The sequence below is a fragment of the Asterias amurensis genome, chromosome 18, assembly GCF_032118995.1.
Source record: "Asterias amurensis chromosome 18, ASM3211899v1".
Classification (NCBI taxonomy): Eukaryota; Metazoa; Echinodermata; class Asteroidea; order Forcipulatida; family Asteriidae; genus Asterias; species Asterias amurensis.
The window spans coordinates 2,121,407-2,140,030 of record NC_092665.1 but is presented as its reverse complement, the minus strand read 5'-3'; the positions used below and the strand labels follow the sequence as shown (position 1 = coordinate 2,140,030).

At 38.5% G+C, this 18,624-nt stretch overlaps 1 protein-coding gene across 2 annotated transcripts in view; it reads left to right on the top strand.

Moving 5' to 3' along the window:
* Window positions 1–18,624, top strand: part of LOC139950388 (segment polarity protein dishevelled homolog DVL-3-like) — a 60,213-nt gene that overhangs the window by 15,195 nt on the left and 26,394 nt on the right. Inside the window, exons 4-5 of one of the 2 annotated variants that reach the window (XM_071949021.1) lie at window positions 7,029–7,099; window positions 14,034–14,075. In XM_071949021.1, the coding sequence (XP_071805122.1) occupies window positions 7,029–7,099; window positions 14,034–14,075 (113 nt within the window). The remainder of the gene's footprint in view (window positions 1–7,028; window positions 7,100–14,033; window positions 14,076–18,624) is intronic. The other variant, XM_071949022.1, reaches the window with a different exon arrangement.

The following is an 18,624-nucleotide window of genomic DNA, read 5'->3' as shown; positions in this document are numbered from 1 at the left end:
TTTTCTGATTCAAATTTTTGGGTGAATAAAGACCTTTCTTTAGAACTACATTACTTGAAAGGGTGTCGTATCTAACAATGTTTTTAAAAAGTATCAACACCTCTCCAGCGCTCTTTACCAAGTAATTTTTTATGGTCTTAAAGGCAATCTTAGGCCACAAGTTTTGAATAATTGCAAGAACAAAACCAATTGTTTTACTAATTTCTCAAAATACTGATTGCATTTCGAACAAAGATTCTTTAAAGAGGAAGTTTCCCACCATGTTTATACCATACATTGTGTGCAATGTATTGTAATACATGTACCAATGTATGCAAATGCCCCCCTTTAAAAAGGAATGCTTATATAAATGAAGCTGTACTGTCCCTTTACACCGTTGCTTTCACACCTAATTTTCAATGAGTCATGGATTAGACGCCTCTTTAATGTTGATTTAACGTGGGCTCCATTGCCCCTTTAAATCCATAGTCCTGACTACTGATTGTACAGCCTGGGTACAATGCAATAATTGACAACTGAACGCTATTGACTGAAGCCGAGTTGAATTGCGGTTTTTCCTTGCAGTACGAACCCTCAATTCATTACTGGTTTACAGCACATTGTATTCTTGCGGGTGTGAAAACCAAGTAAAGCCTGCATAATAAGGAACCGTAATTCTTAAGGAAAAATTATTCTGCTGGTTTGAATGCTGCCATGTCATTTCTGAATTTGTAAATTTCTCCTCTCAGTACATGTACATGTACATGTACAGGGGTGGATTTCACAAAGGTAGTCCTAACTTAGGACTAGTCCTGGGCTATGCAAAGAGATAGGACTGGTCCTAAGTTAAGACCAGTAACTCATCCTAACTTAGGACTGGTCCTATCTCTTAGCATTGCCTAGGACTAGTCCTAAGTTAGGACTACCTTTGTGAAATCCACCCCAGTACAAATACATCTTAAAGGTATCACACATGATTGATAATTGAGTAAACTGATAAGAGGCTCTGTTGCCCATGGTCTTCGTCTTGGTGCCCCTTGAAAAGTATCCCATCATAATAATATAATAATAGTAATGGAAACTTTGTTAGCGCCAGTATCCGCCACAAGCGGTGCTCATGGCACTGCTCTAAAAAAAAACAAAAACAAAAAACCCCACTAAGCTATGAAAGACTTTAAGATTTTAAGATTTAAGATTGTCACAATGAAAGTTGTGACAAAAAATGGCCTGGCCCTCTCAAAGATGAAATTCCAAGCCTGTAATTTCAGACTGGAAGCTTACTGATTCTAAAATAATAATTAAATGTACATGTAGTACTGAGAAAATGTTACGTTAAATGTAAAATAACCATTTTTCCCGCAACATTTTTCCCTCTGAAAATGTAGTCCAGTCAAAGAAATCTCCAGTGATTCATAGACGAGGGATTGAATGGAAAATTGTCTTTTATTAAGCTCGCCATTTCTTATAGCGCCTTGTAACTTTTGGGTGAACTCAAGTGAAATATTTGTTCACAGCCAGAGTGAGCAATTTCCATTCATGTGGAGCCGAGGAAAAAACGGCGAATGTGACAGCGACAGCATTCGGCGACCACCCCTTGTGGACTTTGACTGTAACAATGTCTGCGCAAGAGAAGGGAAAAAAATATGTGCATTTTGATTTTGCTGTCCGTATAAAAAAACTCACTCATGAATGATGTCATTGGGCCATTGCAGAATAAATGTGCGTTTCTGGGGCCTTTTATTTAGTCAGACTCTTTTGAGAAGTGTTGATTTTTTATTCTTGGAAACAGAGCATTGATGTGACTTTGAGAATTTATAAACACCAACTTTTCTGGTGTCCCTTGAAAATCTCCAAGACTATGGATACCTTTCCAAAAGTTTATTTGTGAATGTAACATTGTACAATGTATATGGAACTCTCTGATTGTTTTACACAATGATGCAAATGTTAGACGCAGTGGTATTCTCTAGACACTGAAGATGCAGTTTAAAGCAATCGCACAACATCGGTATTAAACAGTAATGTCCAAAGGCCCACACTTCGTGTATCACAACTTATAATATAAAATAACAAACCTGTGAAAATTTTGGCTCCATCGGTCATCGGAGTCGAGAGAAAGCAACGGGAAAACCCACCCTTGTTTCCGCACGTTTCGCCGTGTCATGACATGTGTTTAAAATAAATCTGTTATTCTCGACATCGAGAATTGATAATTGTTTTACCGTTTTCTCAAAAAGTAAAGCATTTCATGGAATAATATTTCAAGGGAAGTCTTTCACCATTACCTTCTGTAAACCCTGTAAGTTTTTTGTAAATCTCTGAACTTTAAATTTTTGTTCTGTTCAGAAAATGTCCAATATGGCTTTAAGATAAATTCAAATGTCAGAGTAAGTCTGGCATGTTTTCAAAACTTACCAACAATTAAAAAGTTTGGTACCACAGTTGGACCAAGGATCGCGTTTTTTGTAAACAAGCGTTATCTACGGGGGTTAGGGTAGCGTACCTCCCCCTCGTTAATTCATATCAATGCCATGGAGTCCTTGGACTTCAAACGACAATTTATTACTGGATGATGTGAATTTAATACCCTGACATGTGTTGATGTATAATTATTATTATTATGAGTCCAATGTTGTGAGCTTAAAGGGGTGGGATGACTCAAATTATTGGAGCTTAAATGGGTGGTAGACTGTGGTGCAAAAAAGTAAGGTTTGTAGTAAGAACTGTTAGTACTTAGTAGGTTTAAGGGAAATACATGTTAAAGGCAGTGGACACTATTGGTAATTACTCAAAATAATTATGAGCATAAAAACTTACTTGGTAACGAGTAATTGGGAGCTGTTGATCGTATAAAACATTGTGAGAAACGGCTCCCTCTGAAGTAACATGGTTTTTGATTTCGATTTCGAGGCCTCAGAATAAGATTTTGAAGTCTTGAAATCAAGCATCTGAAAGCACACAACTTCATGCGACAAGGGTGTTTTGTCTTCCATTATTATCTCGCAACTTTGACAACCAACTTGGTGTTTATCTACTTACAGAAACAAGCAGGAACAGTCACAAAATGTGTGAGATTCAAATTTATGTATCCTGCAATTATAAAGCATTTTTTTTATTTGCTATGCAAAATTTACGGACTGCTATGCAAAAAAATTGTTGTTGCTATACAAAAAATAGTAGCAAAGCAGTTTTGATGCAACAATTTTGGATGAAGTCGTTCCCTGCATTAGTACATGTAGTTTTGGCTGGTGGTAAAATAATTTTGTTAGCAACTTTCTAATGTAGCTCCATGAAATTGTACCCAGATGTGTTGATATGTTATTGCAATGGAAGCCTGATTATTGTCTACCTTCATCAGATCCATTTATTTTGATGGACGTGCCCTCTCATGCCATTGGTACACAGTGGGAGGATACAAAGTGCACGGAAGGCCGTGATAAATTAACATGTTCGTGGTGGCTGAATTTGCTGTTGTGTGCAGGCCTGCATGCTTCTTTTTTGAACGGGCGAGGGCACTAGGACATTTTCTCTAGGGTAAAGGGCACCCTCTGAGCAAATTGTAAATTTCTTTTGGAGAATGTTAAGGGCACCAAGGCAATGACCAAGCTTGCAACCTACATGTCCAGTGATTTCATCCACTTAAAGCCAGTGGACACTTTCGGTAAACAGTATTGTCCAAGGCCCACACTTTGTGTTTTACATCTTATATATAAAATAACAAACCTGTCATAATTTAGGCTCAATTGGTCATCAGGTGCGGGAGAAAATAACGGGAAAACCCACCCTTGTTTCCGCACGTTTCGCCATGTCATGACATGTGTTTACTATAAATCTGTAATTCTCGATGTCGAGAACTGATAATTGTTTTAATGTTTTCTCAAAAAGTAAAGCATTTCATGGAATAATATTTCAAGAGAAGTCTTTTACCAATTACCTTCTGTAAACCCTGTAAGTTATTTGTAAATCTGGTGAACTGTTTGTTGTTGTTCTGTTCCGAAAGTGTATAATGGCTTTAAAGAGCAACCTTGGTTTCAGTACCACAAATGTATTATAATAATAATAATATAATCTACAGTACAGGAAAAATGAGTGGATCACAAAACAGAGGTCCCTCTTTAATTATCGGACAGTACAAGTAGACAGCCTCGCTGAATGTTCCCCCTGACTCTGCAGCAGGAGGAGGAAGGTCACATCGCTGCCTCAACTCTGACTGTCCCTTATGAAAACATCAATGGTGTCTGCCTGGCCAGTAATTTAATTCCACACAGGTGTTAATGTAGGCTTACCAGTTATATACAGGGGGGGGGGGGACTTGCGTTTGTTTCTGGGGGATAATTATGATGGACACCTCGTTAGGCCCTCGTGTGTCGGGGCTGAGTCAGGGCAAGTCAGTCATGGAGAAGGACGACCTGCTGAGATTAGAATTGAAAGAAACAAGGGGTTAGGTGGGTATCTGTACGGGGCATAGGCTTCAAGGGGGAAGAGACTTCCTTGCTTGTGTGTAATGAAGCGTATTTTAAAGACAACACTTAAAGAGACCAGGACTCTTCCTGAAATGATGAAAAAAAAATGACTTGCAAAGGAACCAAGCATGTGAGAGTTTGATCCATTCTTTGGATCATGCCCCAACTTCATAGAGCTGTTTCAAGCACAAAAAGTAGCAATGCTCAACAAAATGATGTTACCAGAATAAGGTTACCAGCCAAAACATCTTTGGTATCATCTATGACTGGTATTCTGCACATTGTTGCTTAGCAATATTGCTTAGCAGAAAACTATTCTGGAATTGCTGCTTTAGCAGAGTCTATGATACTACATGTAGGCCCATGCCATTCAGAATCGAACAAATGCAACGAAGGCAACTGCTCCCATTGCCCCTGGTCATTGCCTTGGTGCCCCTTGAGAAGTTCCAATAGAAATTAACAGTTTTTTCATAGAGGTGCCCTTTGAGAAAATGCCTCGGTGCCCTTGCCCTTTAAAAAAACACAGCATCAGGCTTTGTATAATTTGCTACATGTGTGCAGTGTATAGATGCACAAATTCTCTTGTTTCATCATACCGCAATGTACAAATTTGCACATGAGTGCATTCTCAACGCACGCGTGTCAAACAAAGCCAGTTTTGTTCCTCAGTGGACATAATTACACCCCCAACAGTTTCCATAGCGACAGACATACCAACACTAGCCAATTTTGATTTCTAAATCCAGGAAAATAGTACTGAGAAGATCAGTAGACCAGTTGGGGGGGGGGGGGGTCGGGGGTGGATGGATTCCTGCTGCGATCGCTGTACATCACATCTGTCATAAATTGACGTGTGCGCATTAGGCATGATGGCTTGGTGAATCACAGGCTGTGCATCATATGAGATTGCCATGTGCTCTGTCTGGAGCTATCTTGATTATTGCAGCAGTTGGGATTTGGATTTTAGATGTTAGGGGATTGGACAACAAGATTGGACAACTGTGTACGCCTGGTGGTTACAGATGGGTAGTATAATAATCAGGAATGAGATTGTTCAGACTTTTGGCTGAATTCAGACTTTTCATGTAGGCCTGTTGGTGAAGAAAATCAGGCAATATTTGTTTCCACAAATTAATAAAGAAATCCTGCTCATTGGTCTACTACATTGGTCTAGTGCTTTGGATACTGTTTCCAAAAGCTCCTTGGAATCTATAAACCCAGGGGTTACCAAACGGTAGAAATGGCATCGTTTCAACTTTGTATCCAAGTTTCAGAATTTTTCATTATCAATGGCTTTCACCCCTGAATAATACACATGTTCATGAGGGCCTAGTACTTTTTTTTTTTTTTATTTACAAAGAGCAAGGAAACTAAAGGGGACATCTTACTATTAATGCCGTTGCAAATAAAGAAAATATTGCAGTGACACACACCATGTCCCTTTGAGTGATTTGTTGTTCTGATACAGGCCTGATTCACTCCACAAAGACAACCATTGAAATGCTCTGCCAGTGGAAATTTACAATTTCCTCATCTAGGTTGCCCTTTCACAAAGAGAAATTGCCTTGGTGCCCTTGCCCTTTCTAAAACGAAGCATACACTCTATGAAGATGTAGGCCTGTACAGACATGCTGATAAGAACCAATGGACTCAACGATTCGGACATTATACTCAGTTTGCTTCATGATACTCTGTATATTTTCTGATTCCCTTTACCATGAAGAAAACGCCTTGGTGCCCTTGCCCTTTCAAAAACTAAACATACACTACATGTACATGTACAGGCCTGCTGATAAGAACCAATGGACTCACTGTTTTGGGCAGGATACTCTGTATATTTCCTGATGCCCTTTACCATGAAGAAAACGCCTTGGTGCCCTTGCTCTTTCAAAACCGAAACGTACATTACATGCTGATAAGAACCAATGGACTCACTGTTTCGGACAGGATACTCTGTTTGTATCAGGATACTCTATTTTCTGATGACTCCTGACTCCAGTGTCTTCTGACAAGTGCAGTGATTTGCCTGCCACAAAATACACCGGAATGTACAGTGTACATGTCATACAAGGTCACCTGATCTGTAAGCAAGATACAAATGTTCTGTTAAATAGCTTATGTTTGTTTGCCAAGGTAATTTTGTTTGCCAAAGCAAATGTATGTCAGTCATTTAAATCAAAATGTAGAGCAGGTCGAAGGTAAATATTTGATTCTATGATGTGCGCCAGAGAACATGTACAACAAGAAGACATCATGTAAAATACTTCAGTGCATGTGGGAACCAACAACAAATTCCAACTTCATTTTTGTTTAGTTCGATATCTAGGCCCAATTTCATAAGGCTGTTAAGCAGAAAATACTGCTCGGCAAATTTCTTTGCTAAGCAAAACATGAGTGGGACACCAGCCACAATTTTGCAAACCAAAATTTGTCTGGTAACCTCTTTCTGCTGAGCAATACTATTCTGAGCTAAGCATGTTTTTGGTGTTTAACGGCGTTAAGAAATTGGGCACAGGGCTAACTTCTCAAAGATGTTTCAAACAAAATGTTCATCTGGTGTTTTACTTATTTCTTTCCTGTGAACAGTGCGAATGCAGCTGGTAGTGTTGATAAACTCAGCGACACAGAAACAGAATCTGTCATCAGCTCAAGACGAGGTAAATATTTGTTGTTTATTTGTTGTTTATGGGTTGTGATTTGTTTACATTTTCAACAAAACAGAATGCGAGAACAAGACAAGTTTTGTGTTTACTTCAAAATGTTTGTTTATGTTTGATTTTTTTTGTGTGCAGTACAAAGGATTGTTTGCTTCGAAAATTCAATTGTGCTCAATTTGTGTGTACAATACAAAGAGTTTCAGGGAACTGGCGTAGAGTACAGGCGTGCAATATTTGATGTTATACATGTAGGTGTGCAATATGTAATGTTATTGGACAAGGAGCAGGGGTTTAGAAATTATTGTTCTTTGTCGTTTTAATTTGGTTAGGCTTTTGAGTTTTTTAGTTGAAAGGTGAGATTGTTGATTATTTTTTACTATGGTTTGTTTTAAGTCCGTTACGTTTCTGGTTTGATTTTATTTTTTACTGTAAAGGCATTGTATTTGGTAATTTAATTTGGTTACTATAGACCATGTTGACAGTATGTAGTGAGCCAGTACAAATGACTACATTTTTTTTTTTTTAATATAAATATAAAGACGCTCATTAATTATGGATTGTGTTTACCAAGTCTTTAAGATACTGCCTTTTCCTTTAAGGAGATCCAAATTATGATTTTTGTTTTGACGCAGCCACTCCGATTAAAGGAGAACTTGAGCAGAAAATTTCATTGACTGGTTTTTCTATATAAAGACGCTCATTAATCATGGATTGTGTTTACCGATATTTTATGGTAAGCTGGACGCAAGCTGCGCTGCCTTTAAGTACATTGTATCATGTCGGCCATCCACAGCCAGTGTATTTTTAAGTCGCGAGGAAAAATTAGAAGGGTGTCGGTTACATACCAGACTCGGCTCTCGTGCCCTGGAGAAAATCTTAAACAATTCAAACTCGGCCCATCCTTCGTAATCTGACCTATCATTACCTTGGGCGACTTCACAATTAACGCACAAAGAGACATTAAAACATGGATGGATTTTATGTCATTCGATACCAGACAGGGCACCATAGGGGAAACAAAAAAAATGAAGCGTCGAAACTAGAGTACGGTATTTTTTTTTAAAAAACTTCTTCTTCTGGGGATGGATGTTGGGAAGTAGCTTCACAGAGAAAGCTTTCAAAGTATCATGTTTTGTAGGGCTGGCAGAGGGGCGGGGGAAGTGGGGCTTATTATTTTTTTACATTCTTGTTACGTACATGTACAATCTAGGCCTACCTGACGTATTTACTGATTGATGGAGTATACGTCTGTGCTGTAGATTCTTCTGCGTATGCGATGCTTGATGGATAGAGATTATCATATTTAGCATTTTAGGATAAATCAATTTATCTTCCTGTAAACCTGCCTGTCAGCTGACCAGTTGATACCGTTCAATTATTCCTACTTGTACACAGCAAAACTGGCCCCGGTGAAAAGTGAAAAATGCCATTTGTAGTGCTGTGTTGCACACATCCAGAGAGCTCAGCCAAGTCTTATATTACTGCTGTGGCAGAAAATATTGCTTCAAGGAACACGTTGCCTTGGATCGGTCGAGTTGGTCTTTGAAAAGCGTTTGTAACCGTTTGTTATAAAATAATAATAATAAGAAGAAGAAGACTTAAAATGCACACGTGTCCACCCTGCTGGGTGTTCAAGGCGCAGTAAAAACCAAAAACCAAAAACAGACACAACCAAATTAGTCCTTGAAAACCCGTGCTATAAGAAATGAGTTTTGAGAAGAGATTTGAATCTTGTGGTACACGTACATGAAGACAAGATCTACATGTAAGATTAAGTAGCGGAGAGTTCCAGATGCGTGATGCATACATGTAATGTATGATTAGAGAGATATTTTAAAAGTAGAACATAATGATCCACACAAGTATCACTGCGTGGTTTTCCTTTTACCTCGTCGACTAACACGGTCAGCCATTTATGGGAGTCAAATTTTTGAAAGATCGTTATTTTGTTGTTGGCTTCACACACGATACCCCTTTGGCTTACCTAACATTCAAAGTCATTTCCAGGACTACGATCAGTACAGATGTGTCCTGCATCAACAATACAAAGTGAACATTTTCAGTCAGGATTTGGTAAAAAGCATGGTAAAAGGGTGTCAAAATTTGCTTGAAGTTTAAAAAAATGGGTGTCTAACATGTTTACTTTGCATGTAAGTGGATGGTAAATAGGGTCTCCGTCCAAAATTAAAACAGGGTGTCCAAAAGACACCCAGACACCCCCTGGCTAACGTTATGGGTGAACATATTTTACTTTCATTTTAGGCAGTCACACAAACAGACCACGTAGACCTACATTGTACTGTATACCATTTCTGAAAAACTACATAAGTGATGGATAAAACATGGTGTTCAATTTTAAAACAGGGTGTCCAAAAGACACCCAGACACCCCCTGGCTAACACAGTATAGTATGGGTGAACACATATTTTGCTTTCTTTTTTTAGGCTATTACCCAAACAGAACAACAGATAGATAATTGAGGGATAAAACATGTTGTACAAATTTAAAACAGGGTGTCCAAAAGACACACAGACACGCCTCTGGCTGAACACTATGGGTGATCATACTTTCTTTTTAGGCAATCACCCAAACGGAACAACAAGTACTGATAATATGCCATTTCTGAAAATAACCCAGATAATTGGAATGAATGTCTGGTTCCAAACCCCTCTTCCAAACAACAAGATGGCATCTCTCACCAGTGACCTTGCAGAGCCTGCCTAACCCTTGCAGGCATGCCATTAGTATGTACTCAAGACCTCATAGTCTTCCTCCCAAATGAATGTTTACAGATGGTAGCTCCCAAAGGGGCTGCCCTTCCCTCACCCTCCCTCATTTGTCAACATGTCTGAGAAGGAGTTTTGTGTAAGCTGTCAACCTAAATCCCCCTTGTGGAAAATGGAACAGTCCACTCCATCTTACTCCCCAACTCAGTGGAAGGGATCCCAGGTTACCCCTGTGGGGAAAATGGAATCTTCTCGCCATTAGGAATTTTATAAGATGTATCTAAAGATAATTCACGGTAATGTTTAATGATACAAAAATAAAATCCAGGTCTGATGTTCTCTAGAGTGAATCCGCTGCCCTAGAAACTATTTTAAACTTGTCAATTTTTAAGTGATGTTAATTTTTTTCAAGTTTAAGTTGTAAAGAAGTAGTTTCATCCATGAAAAATAAAAATAAAAAATAAAAAACGCTTTTTATAATACATTGTCAAAATATTTTGTTTAATCTAAATGTAGTCAATAGCGAGAGTGGTTGACAAGGACTTTCAACGCGAGAAAAATCACACACTTTTTCAAGTATTTCATCAAAATATAGTTTCAGGTTTTTATTGTTATTTTTGTGTGTACTTTATATATATATAGAGAAAATTTGCACTGGCATAATGGTACATTGTGCGTTGAAACCCAAGTTCAGACTTTATACGAAATGAATCCTGTTATGTTTCAATTATTAACACAGTTCAAAAGAAATATTAAACAGGTATTTTTTCTCATTTCAATCCTGGTCTTTTAAGACAAACTGTAATCCAGTAAACATTTTGAGCTAAGCCCCCCCCCCCCCCCCCCCGATTTTTTGTTGTTGTAGCTTTGGATGCAATGTTTTTGGCAGGTACCTAAACACAAATTTGTTTTTATGGATTAATATGTCAATTGAAATTGTTGCATATTGTTTGTTGTCGTGGCTGATCGGGTGAAATTGGATTTGGGTTAGTGGGTAATGAGTCATAAGTGGGTGTTTGTGACCGGTGGTCCCCATCATGAGCAATTTTAAACCATCGCTGTGCGCTGAAAACCAAACACGGGCCATGTGCATTAACGAACATGAAACCCAAATCATCACTACAGCTGTTAAGGTGAGGTCGGTGTCGTTGTCAGGTGGTTGGGGTCACCAGGGGTCACATAAACTGTGATTGGACGAGGATTTGCAAACGAGGTGCGAGGGAAGGTGTGTTTGGCAGTTAGCTGCAAAGTCTCACACATTGGTTGTATGTACATGTACCATTGATATGTGAGCGATTAAGACACACAGATCTGAATGTGACCTGTGGAATTCTGAGAGCCCCCCCCCCTCCCTCTTTAAAGACACTGGACACTATTGTTAATTACTCAAAATAGTTGTTAGCATAACTTACTTGGTGACAAGCAGTGGAGAGCTGTTGATAGTATAAAACATTGTGAGAAACGGTTCCCTCTGAAGTAACATAGTTTTTGAGAAAGAAGTAATTTCACACTACATGTGAGATATTTGAATTGATTTTGCTCAAAATCAAGCATCTGAAAGCAAACAACTTTGTGTGACAAGGGTGTTTTTCTTCCATTATTATCTCGCAACGTCAATGACCAATTGAGTTCAAATTTTCACATCATGTTTGTTATTTTGTGCTATAAGTTGAGATACACCAAGTGAGAATACTGGTCTTTGACAATATTACCAAAGGTGTCCAGTGCCTTTAAAGTTCCTCAGGCTCTACCCATGTTGTGATTGGTGCAGGTGTGGCTTGTTTGGATTGTTTGGATTTAAACATGGATGTTGTAGCCCCTTTCACTATAGCCCCTTTCACACAAGAGCAATTTAACAAGGCTCCCTTGCTAAATTATAGCATGGTTCTACAATTTTACAAAATGTACCTCGTGTGAAAGGAAAACAATAATTTCTTCCGACTGAAGTCTGATTTCTGTTCGTTTTAACAGAAAAAAAAAACCCTGTTATTTCATGTATGTTTGTTGTAGATCAGCCCTTGTACTCAGTCATAATTAATAATGTTCCTACTCTTTTTCTTGAGGAAAAAATATCATGCCTGTAAAAAAGCTTGCTTTTGTCCTGATAGCTTTCTCAAATATTTCAGTTGCGATGTTGAGTTTTCTGACAGGTTTCTTTTCTTTTTTTCCCTTTTTTGTGAGGGGGGGGGGGGGTGTTTAAAAATGGTTAAATATATGATTTAGCTACTAATATTGAGCTTTTTTTCATGCTGTGTTGCGAACCAATTCCCGGCCAATTGTATGGCTATTTCTAGCTGTGGGGTATTATTTTATGAATGGGTGCATCATAGGCTGTGTTGAAAGATTAACATACAAACTCAACTGTGTTAACATATATAGTAGGCTGTGTACAGAGGGAGTAAGCACAGAGGATCTTACAGCAAGTCACCTTGCCTTGTCAAGGGTGTATAGCGCCCTCTGTTGGTGAACTTTCTTCATGTGGAATTGTTCTGTTTTTATGTAAACATTGCTGAATGCATTGTAAAGTGTACATTGTAAATGTACAATGGCAATGCAATGTATTTAATAATCAATTGTTGATCGACCATCCCTTAACAAAATACAAAATTTCAATTTTCTTTACAATGAAATAAAACCTGGCAAAACAATTTCACTGGATACTTTCAGTCTACTTGTAGCAACTTTGAAGAACATTTTTTAAATGTCTGCAAATTATTTAACCTATCTGTAAAGTTAGGTACGTGTAGCGTTAATGAGATTTTAACAATCAATTTAAAGTCGAACAGAAAAAAAGTTTCAATTGTCATTTCGTATTTTTGAGGTTTACGACGATATTACCCAAGTTTGATGGAATTGGATCACCAGATGGTTAGGAAATTTTGGTCAAATCTGTTCGACGGATTTACATTCTATCGAACTCACAACATGTCAGATGGAATCAATATTGAAGATGTTTGTGTCTCCATGTGTTCCAATGTCATGCAATCGAATTAGGGTCCAACTTAATGGCTGTGCTTACCGCCGAATTCTACGCTTACCGGGCAAGCGCCTAATCTCTGCGCTAGCTGTGTAAGTGAAGAATGTCTTGCAACCAGGAGTATGCATGCAAACATTTCCCGCTAACTTGTGAAAAGTACTTTAAGACGTAAGCACAGAACCCTGCTTTGGATTGATTGCTTCAAATGTTTTTAAATGCCTGATGTGCAACATGGAGCAGTCTTTATGTTTTTTTTTCTCTTTTGTTTGCTCTCATGTTGGCGCGCAAATCACGCGTACATGTATTATCGGCCTGATACGCTAATTTTTGGGAGAACCATGGCTATAGAGAAAGGTTTGAGGACCACGGTCATCTCTCGAGTTTTAACTTAGAGTGATTTACCAAGGTAACCAAGTACATGGTGTTTGCAAATTGATTATTTGGGGGTGGGGGGGGGCATGGATGGCTTGTGCGTAAAGTGCTTGCCTCTCACCAAGGTGACCCTGGTTCGATACCCAGCCAGGGCCACAGTGAGTCGAGTTGTGCGTTGGTTCTCTGCTGTGCCACAAGAGTTTTCCAGATCATCCGGTTTTTCTCCCTTGGGGAAAAATCAAACACTTTCGATCTCTAGCTGTGCTCCACGGTCCTAATGGGTTGATGTGGCTGGCTGCCAAAGCAGGCCCTTGCACGCCTGCTTCTCGATAACGTTGTAGCTGCGTCCTTCGCATTTCAGCTCATAGCTGAGAGTCAGTAAGAATGATTAGCCTCCCAAATTATAATTATTTATTATTTTGTTTTATAATTCTTTGATTGAATAAAAGTGGTTACACAGTTAAAATTATCTTCTAACTTTGGTTGGTTGAATGGTTGAAAGCTGGTGTTAGCAAAGGTGTGTACAGTGTCTAACCTGGATTGATAAACAGTTTAACTAGTTGATGGTGAATACACCCTCTGATTTGAATTGATATGAAGTTACATGTAACTAGTTTTTGGGGTTTATAATACAATCTTAGCAACTTGGATGAATTAACCAAAAAAAATGTGTACAGTGTTTAACCTGGGTTTATTGAACAGGGTTTACTAGTTAACGACAGTTTTTATGCCTTCTGACTTGAATTGATAATGAAGTTAACTAGTTGGTTTTATACACTCTTTTAGTAACTCGGATTAATTAACCAGGGTTAACCAGGATTAATCAATAACCCGTGCGTGTCCTTTTTATGAATCTTAGGGAGACATCAAAGTTCAAGGAGGGACAGACATCATGATGGTTGTAAGTTTTTGAAATTTTTTGTTTGATTTTCCGCTTTGGGTTTTTAGTTTTTCGGGGTGCAGAAAATAGACTGTAGTTTTCATTCATATTGTATGCTTTGAAATATGTTTTCACAATTTTGGGCCTGATTTTGCTTTTGTTACAGAAAAAGGTTGCTTTCCTTTAGCCAAATTTTTTTGCACAAGACTGAAGTGCAGGCCAGCTCTGTACATTTCATGAGCACAAACACTAGACTTAAACTGTAGCTTAAAAAAGGCCTTTGCACAAAAAAAAAATGTGTGAGCACAAAATTTGATTCTCTTCATGTTTATTGCAAGACAGTGGCTTAAAACACAGTCAAGGTAGTCAGTCCCTTGGAGTTGGTAGTTAACATTTTTCATACAGGCACTCAAGGCACCAGACATGACTTTTTTCAAAACGAACAATGTGGGTCACTCTATTATTATCTTTTCTGCTCTCATTTCCACAACATAACCACTTCATTATTATGCACACTCTATGAATATTCATCACTTCATTAACATAATCTCTTGTATAAAGCACATGCTCCATATTTACTGGTGATGGTTCTCTAACATTACTAACTACCAAAAATATACTGCGTTTTCAGCACTTATTTTATTAATTACTCTATTCTAAAAAATCACCTACAGTACATACGTACATTGTCTCCCATTATCCAATCATTTCTGCTCACTCATAAAACATACAGTATTCATGTAGGCTCTAGGCATTTTACAGGTTTCTTGAAAGAAGTAATTTTCCACGAATTTGATTTGAGACCTTTCATATGCTTGACTGTGAGGTATTAAAATAAAGCATCTGAAAGCACACAACTTTGTGTGAAAAGGGTGTTTTTTTTTTCCATTATTATCTCGCAACTTCGACGACCAATTGAGCTCAAATTTTCACAGGTTTGTTATTTTATGCATATATGTTGACATACACCAAGTGAGACGACTGGTCTGTGACAATTACCAACAGTGTCCAGTGTCTTTAAAACCATTAAAAAAAGGTCAAACCATTTATTTTCTTGATGAGGTGAAGGTTCTCCAAACATTTACCAATCATCTTCTGCAAACAACATTTTAATTGTATGCATTCCAAAACCAAAGCGACGATTATGTGTTTACAGCCATTCCGGTGAAAACCAAAACCACATCCACCCCCAACCAGAACTTCAAAGGGATCCATTTTTAAAAAAGCTAACAAAACAGTCCAAGGCGACAAGTCCTTCTTAATTTTCATATCTGCATAAACAAAACAAACAGAGACGATCCAGTATGGGACTATCAGATTTACTGTGGACCAAGAAGTGTGCCCTGCGGCGACAGATGGTCCAAAGTTCATGGGAGTCAAATGGGTGTATGATGTCACAGGAGCTGTTAAGAAATCATTAGAAAAGTGCAAGTGGAGGTGTGGGCGGGCGACTTACTGAATGTGCTTGGCTGTGTAGCCATGATAAAAATCTTTGTCTTGTTCCTATGGTAGCTTGATGCTAACTATTATAACCACTTGTAGTCAAACTATAGGAGCCAGACTATTCTGGAGCAAATTCTAAGCCGTATCCAAATTGCTGGCTATGGCTGCGACTGTTGCTAAGGGTATTGCTTAGGATGTCCTATATTTCAATGCATGATGACTCTAGAGCTGTAGCCGTAGCTGTAGCCACCAATTAAGACCTGCCTTATTTTGATTCTATGTATGTCCCTGTCTTAAGAGCGGCTGTGGCTAGCCTAGTGCTGTCACTGTTACTGAGGGTGTCCACAAGGGTTTCCTATATTTTAACGCATGATTACACAAAATAATTATCAGCAATAAGAACTTACTTGGTAACATTTTAACAAGCAATGGAGACCTGTTGGTAGTATACAACATTGTGAGAAACAGCTCCCTCTTAAGTAACGTAGTTTCTCACCAAAATATTTAATTCAAATTCGAGACCTCGCAGTTTGTGAGGTCTCAAATTCAAGCATCTGAAGCGAACATCTTTTTCTTCCATTATTCCCTCGCAACTTCAACGACCAATTGAGTTCAAATTTGTTGTTATTTTATGCACATGTTGGGATACACCAAGTGAGATGATGGGTCTTTGACAATTACCAAAGGTGACCAGCCGTCGATTTCACCAAACTCTTCCTAACTTAGGGTTAGGATTCAGGACAGGTTCAGATCCGTATCCAAATACGTATGCCGAATTAAACCCATCCTAAGTTAGGACGGGTTACTCGTCCTAACTGGAGTTGGGATTAATCCTAGCGTTTCGTGAAATCGGCTCCAGTGCTTTTAATCGTGCACTTTGTTCCACACCCAGTGAGCACGATTATCGGAACAGCAGGTCTAAAACAACATGTCGGAAGGAAAGTTGCCATACCGTGTTCCAGGATGGATGGAATGATAGGTGCGTCATAACTTACTCAGTCAGATAAGAGCTTTCTCTTTCTGTAAATATTGTCACGCTGAGAAGGATGATGATGACCTTTGGTCTGGAGATGGGCTTTAAAGGGAATGTACACTTGAGGTCTCGAAATCAAATTCGTGGAAAATTACTCCTTTCTCGAAAACTACGTCACTTCATAGGGAGCCGTTTCTCACAATGCTTGATACTATCAACCTCTCCCCATTACTCGTAATCAAGAAAGGTTTTATGATAATAAATATTTCGAGTAATTACCAATCAATAGTGTCCACTGCCTTTGAAGGCACAGCAGCCGATTTCACAAAACGCTACGATTAATCCTAATTAGGTTGAGCCATCCTAACTTAGGACGAGTTTAATGCGTTCTAACATCTATGGATACGGAACTGAACTCGTCCTACTGTAATTCATAAGATTATTCCTAAGTTAGGAAGAGTTTGGTGAAATTGGCGGCTGGTCACCTTTTGGTAATTGTCAAAGACCAGTATTCTCACTTGGTGTATCCCAACATAAACAAATGTGTGCAAATTTTGACTCAATTGGTCATCAAAATTGCAAGAGAACATTGAAAGAAAAAACACCCATGTTCCAAATTTGTGTGCTTTCATATGCCTAAAAAATTATTAAAAGACTTCAGGCCTAAAGCCTTTTAATATTTGAGAAAGAAATTACCACTTTTTCAAAAACTACATTACTTCAGAGGGAGCGGTTTCTCAAACTATCAAACGCTCTCCATTGCATGTTACCAACTAAGTTTTTCGAAACAGAAGAAACAGACATGAACAATTCAGAAGCGGAGAATTGGAAATAAATACCCTTTTTTACAAATTTCAAAAAGAATGGAAACAAATTTTTTTCTGTAGGTACACCCCCTTCTTTATTCACCTTCAAAGAAACCCATTGTTCTTGTATTCATGTTTACAAAAAGGAGATCATTTTCTGGAGGCTCCTCCCCTTACCCTATGCATTATTCATGACCAAACTGTGGGTGGCCCTCCCAAGTTTATCCGGGCGAGTTTTGTTGGGGGAAAGTTACCGAAAAGGCAGTGGTGCCTTCCATTGTGTCCTTGGGTCTATGACACTGAACTGTGGTTGAACATGTGTTGAGAGGTAGGTCACCAGACCTGTCACTCTCTGGACGTGTTTGTACGGATTGAATACAGCTTGGTTGCTTTTGACACATTTTTGGTTTTGTGTCCGTTGTCCGCAGTTTTGGCGTACTGGTGACAGATTGTCTGCCTATGCCAGGCAAAGCAAACATGTTTTGGCAATCACTAAACTGGAATATGATTTCTTGAGTACGGACAAAAAAAGTTGTGGTATGTGCTCTTCTTTTAATTCGACTGGGTTGAAGAGTTTTTGGGAAATGAGAGCGTCACCTTGAACTGGGATGGATGTGATGTTTGGCGTAATGTCTGTGGTGAAATCAACGGAACGGTTAAGAATTTGACATGTTTGCTTCCATCCACGGCACAAACCTTGGTTTGGTAATGGATTTATTTATGTGTGGAAAAACCCGAGAGCCTGTGGATAATTATCTGTTGAAGTCATCGAGTTTCCCCTCCAAAAAAGAAGAAGAAAAGTTTGCGTAAAACGTCTGCGCTTTTAATGAAATGGAAAGATGGGTTTCTAAACGAGTTTGCGTCAAATCGTCAGGAATTTCTCACTCTGTGGTTGAAATTGATGTCTTTGCAGTTTGTTAGATTTTACACCAGAATGCACTACTCAATGTTTTTATGGTCACCAGTGTCTCAGAATCAATTTTGGATATTGCCTGCTGATTTTGGTCGTCCGCGAATTCTACAGTTATTCATTTGAGAACGTGACTTGTGTTTATGTCAATTGAGTTTTCGTCTTTCGGCTGCCATTTTGGATCTTCCGGGAAATCAGCGTGGGATAAATAATTTGAAATGTCTGCTGTTTATTCTATTTATAAATGTAGTTATTGTTATAATTTGTTCCAGGTACATGTATCTTCGAGTAAGTTTTGTGAGTAATGTTGGCTGGATTTGTTAAGAAGATTTGAACATTTTACTCAGTTGAACATTTATCGCAATGTACACTATCTCCCTGATTGTAATATACAAATGATGGCATATCTGACGTTCCTGCATATCATCAGCCTACAAT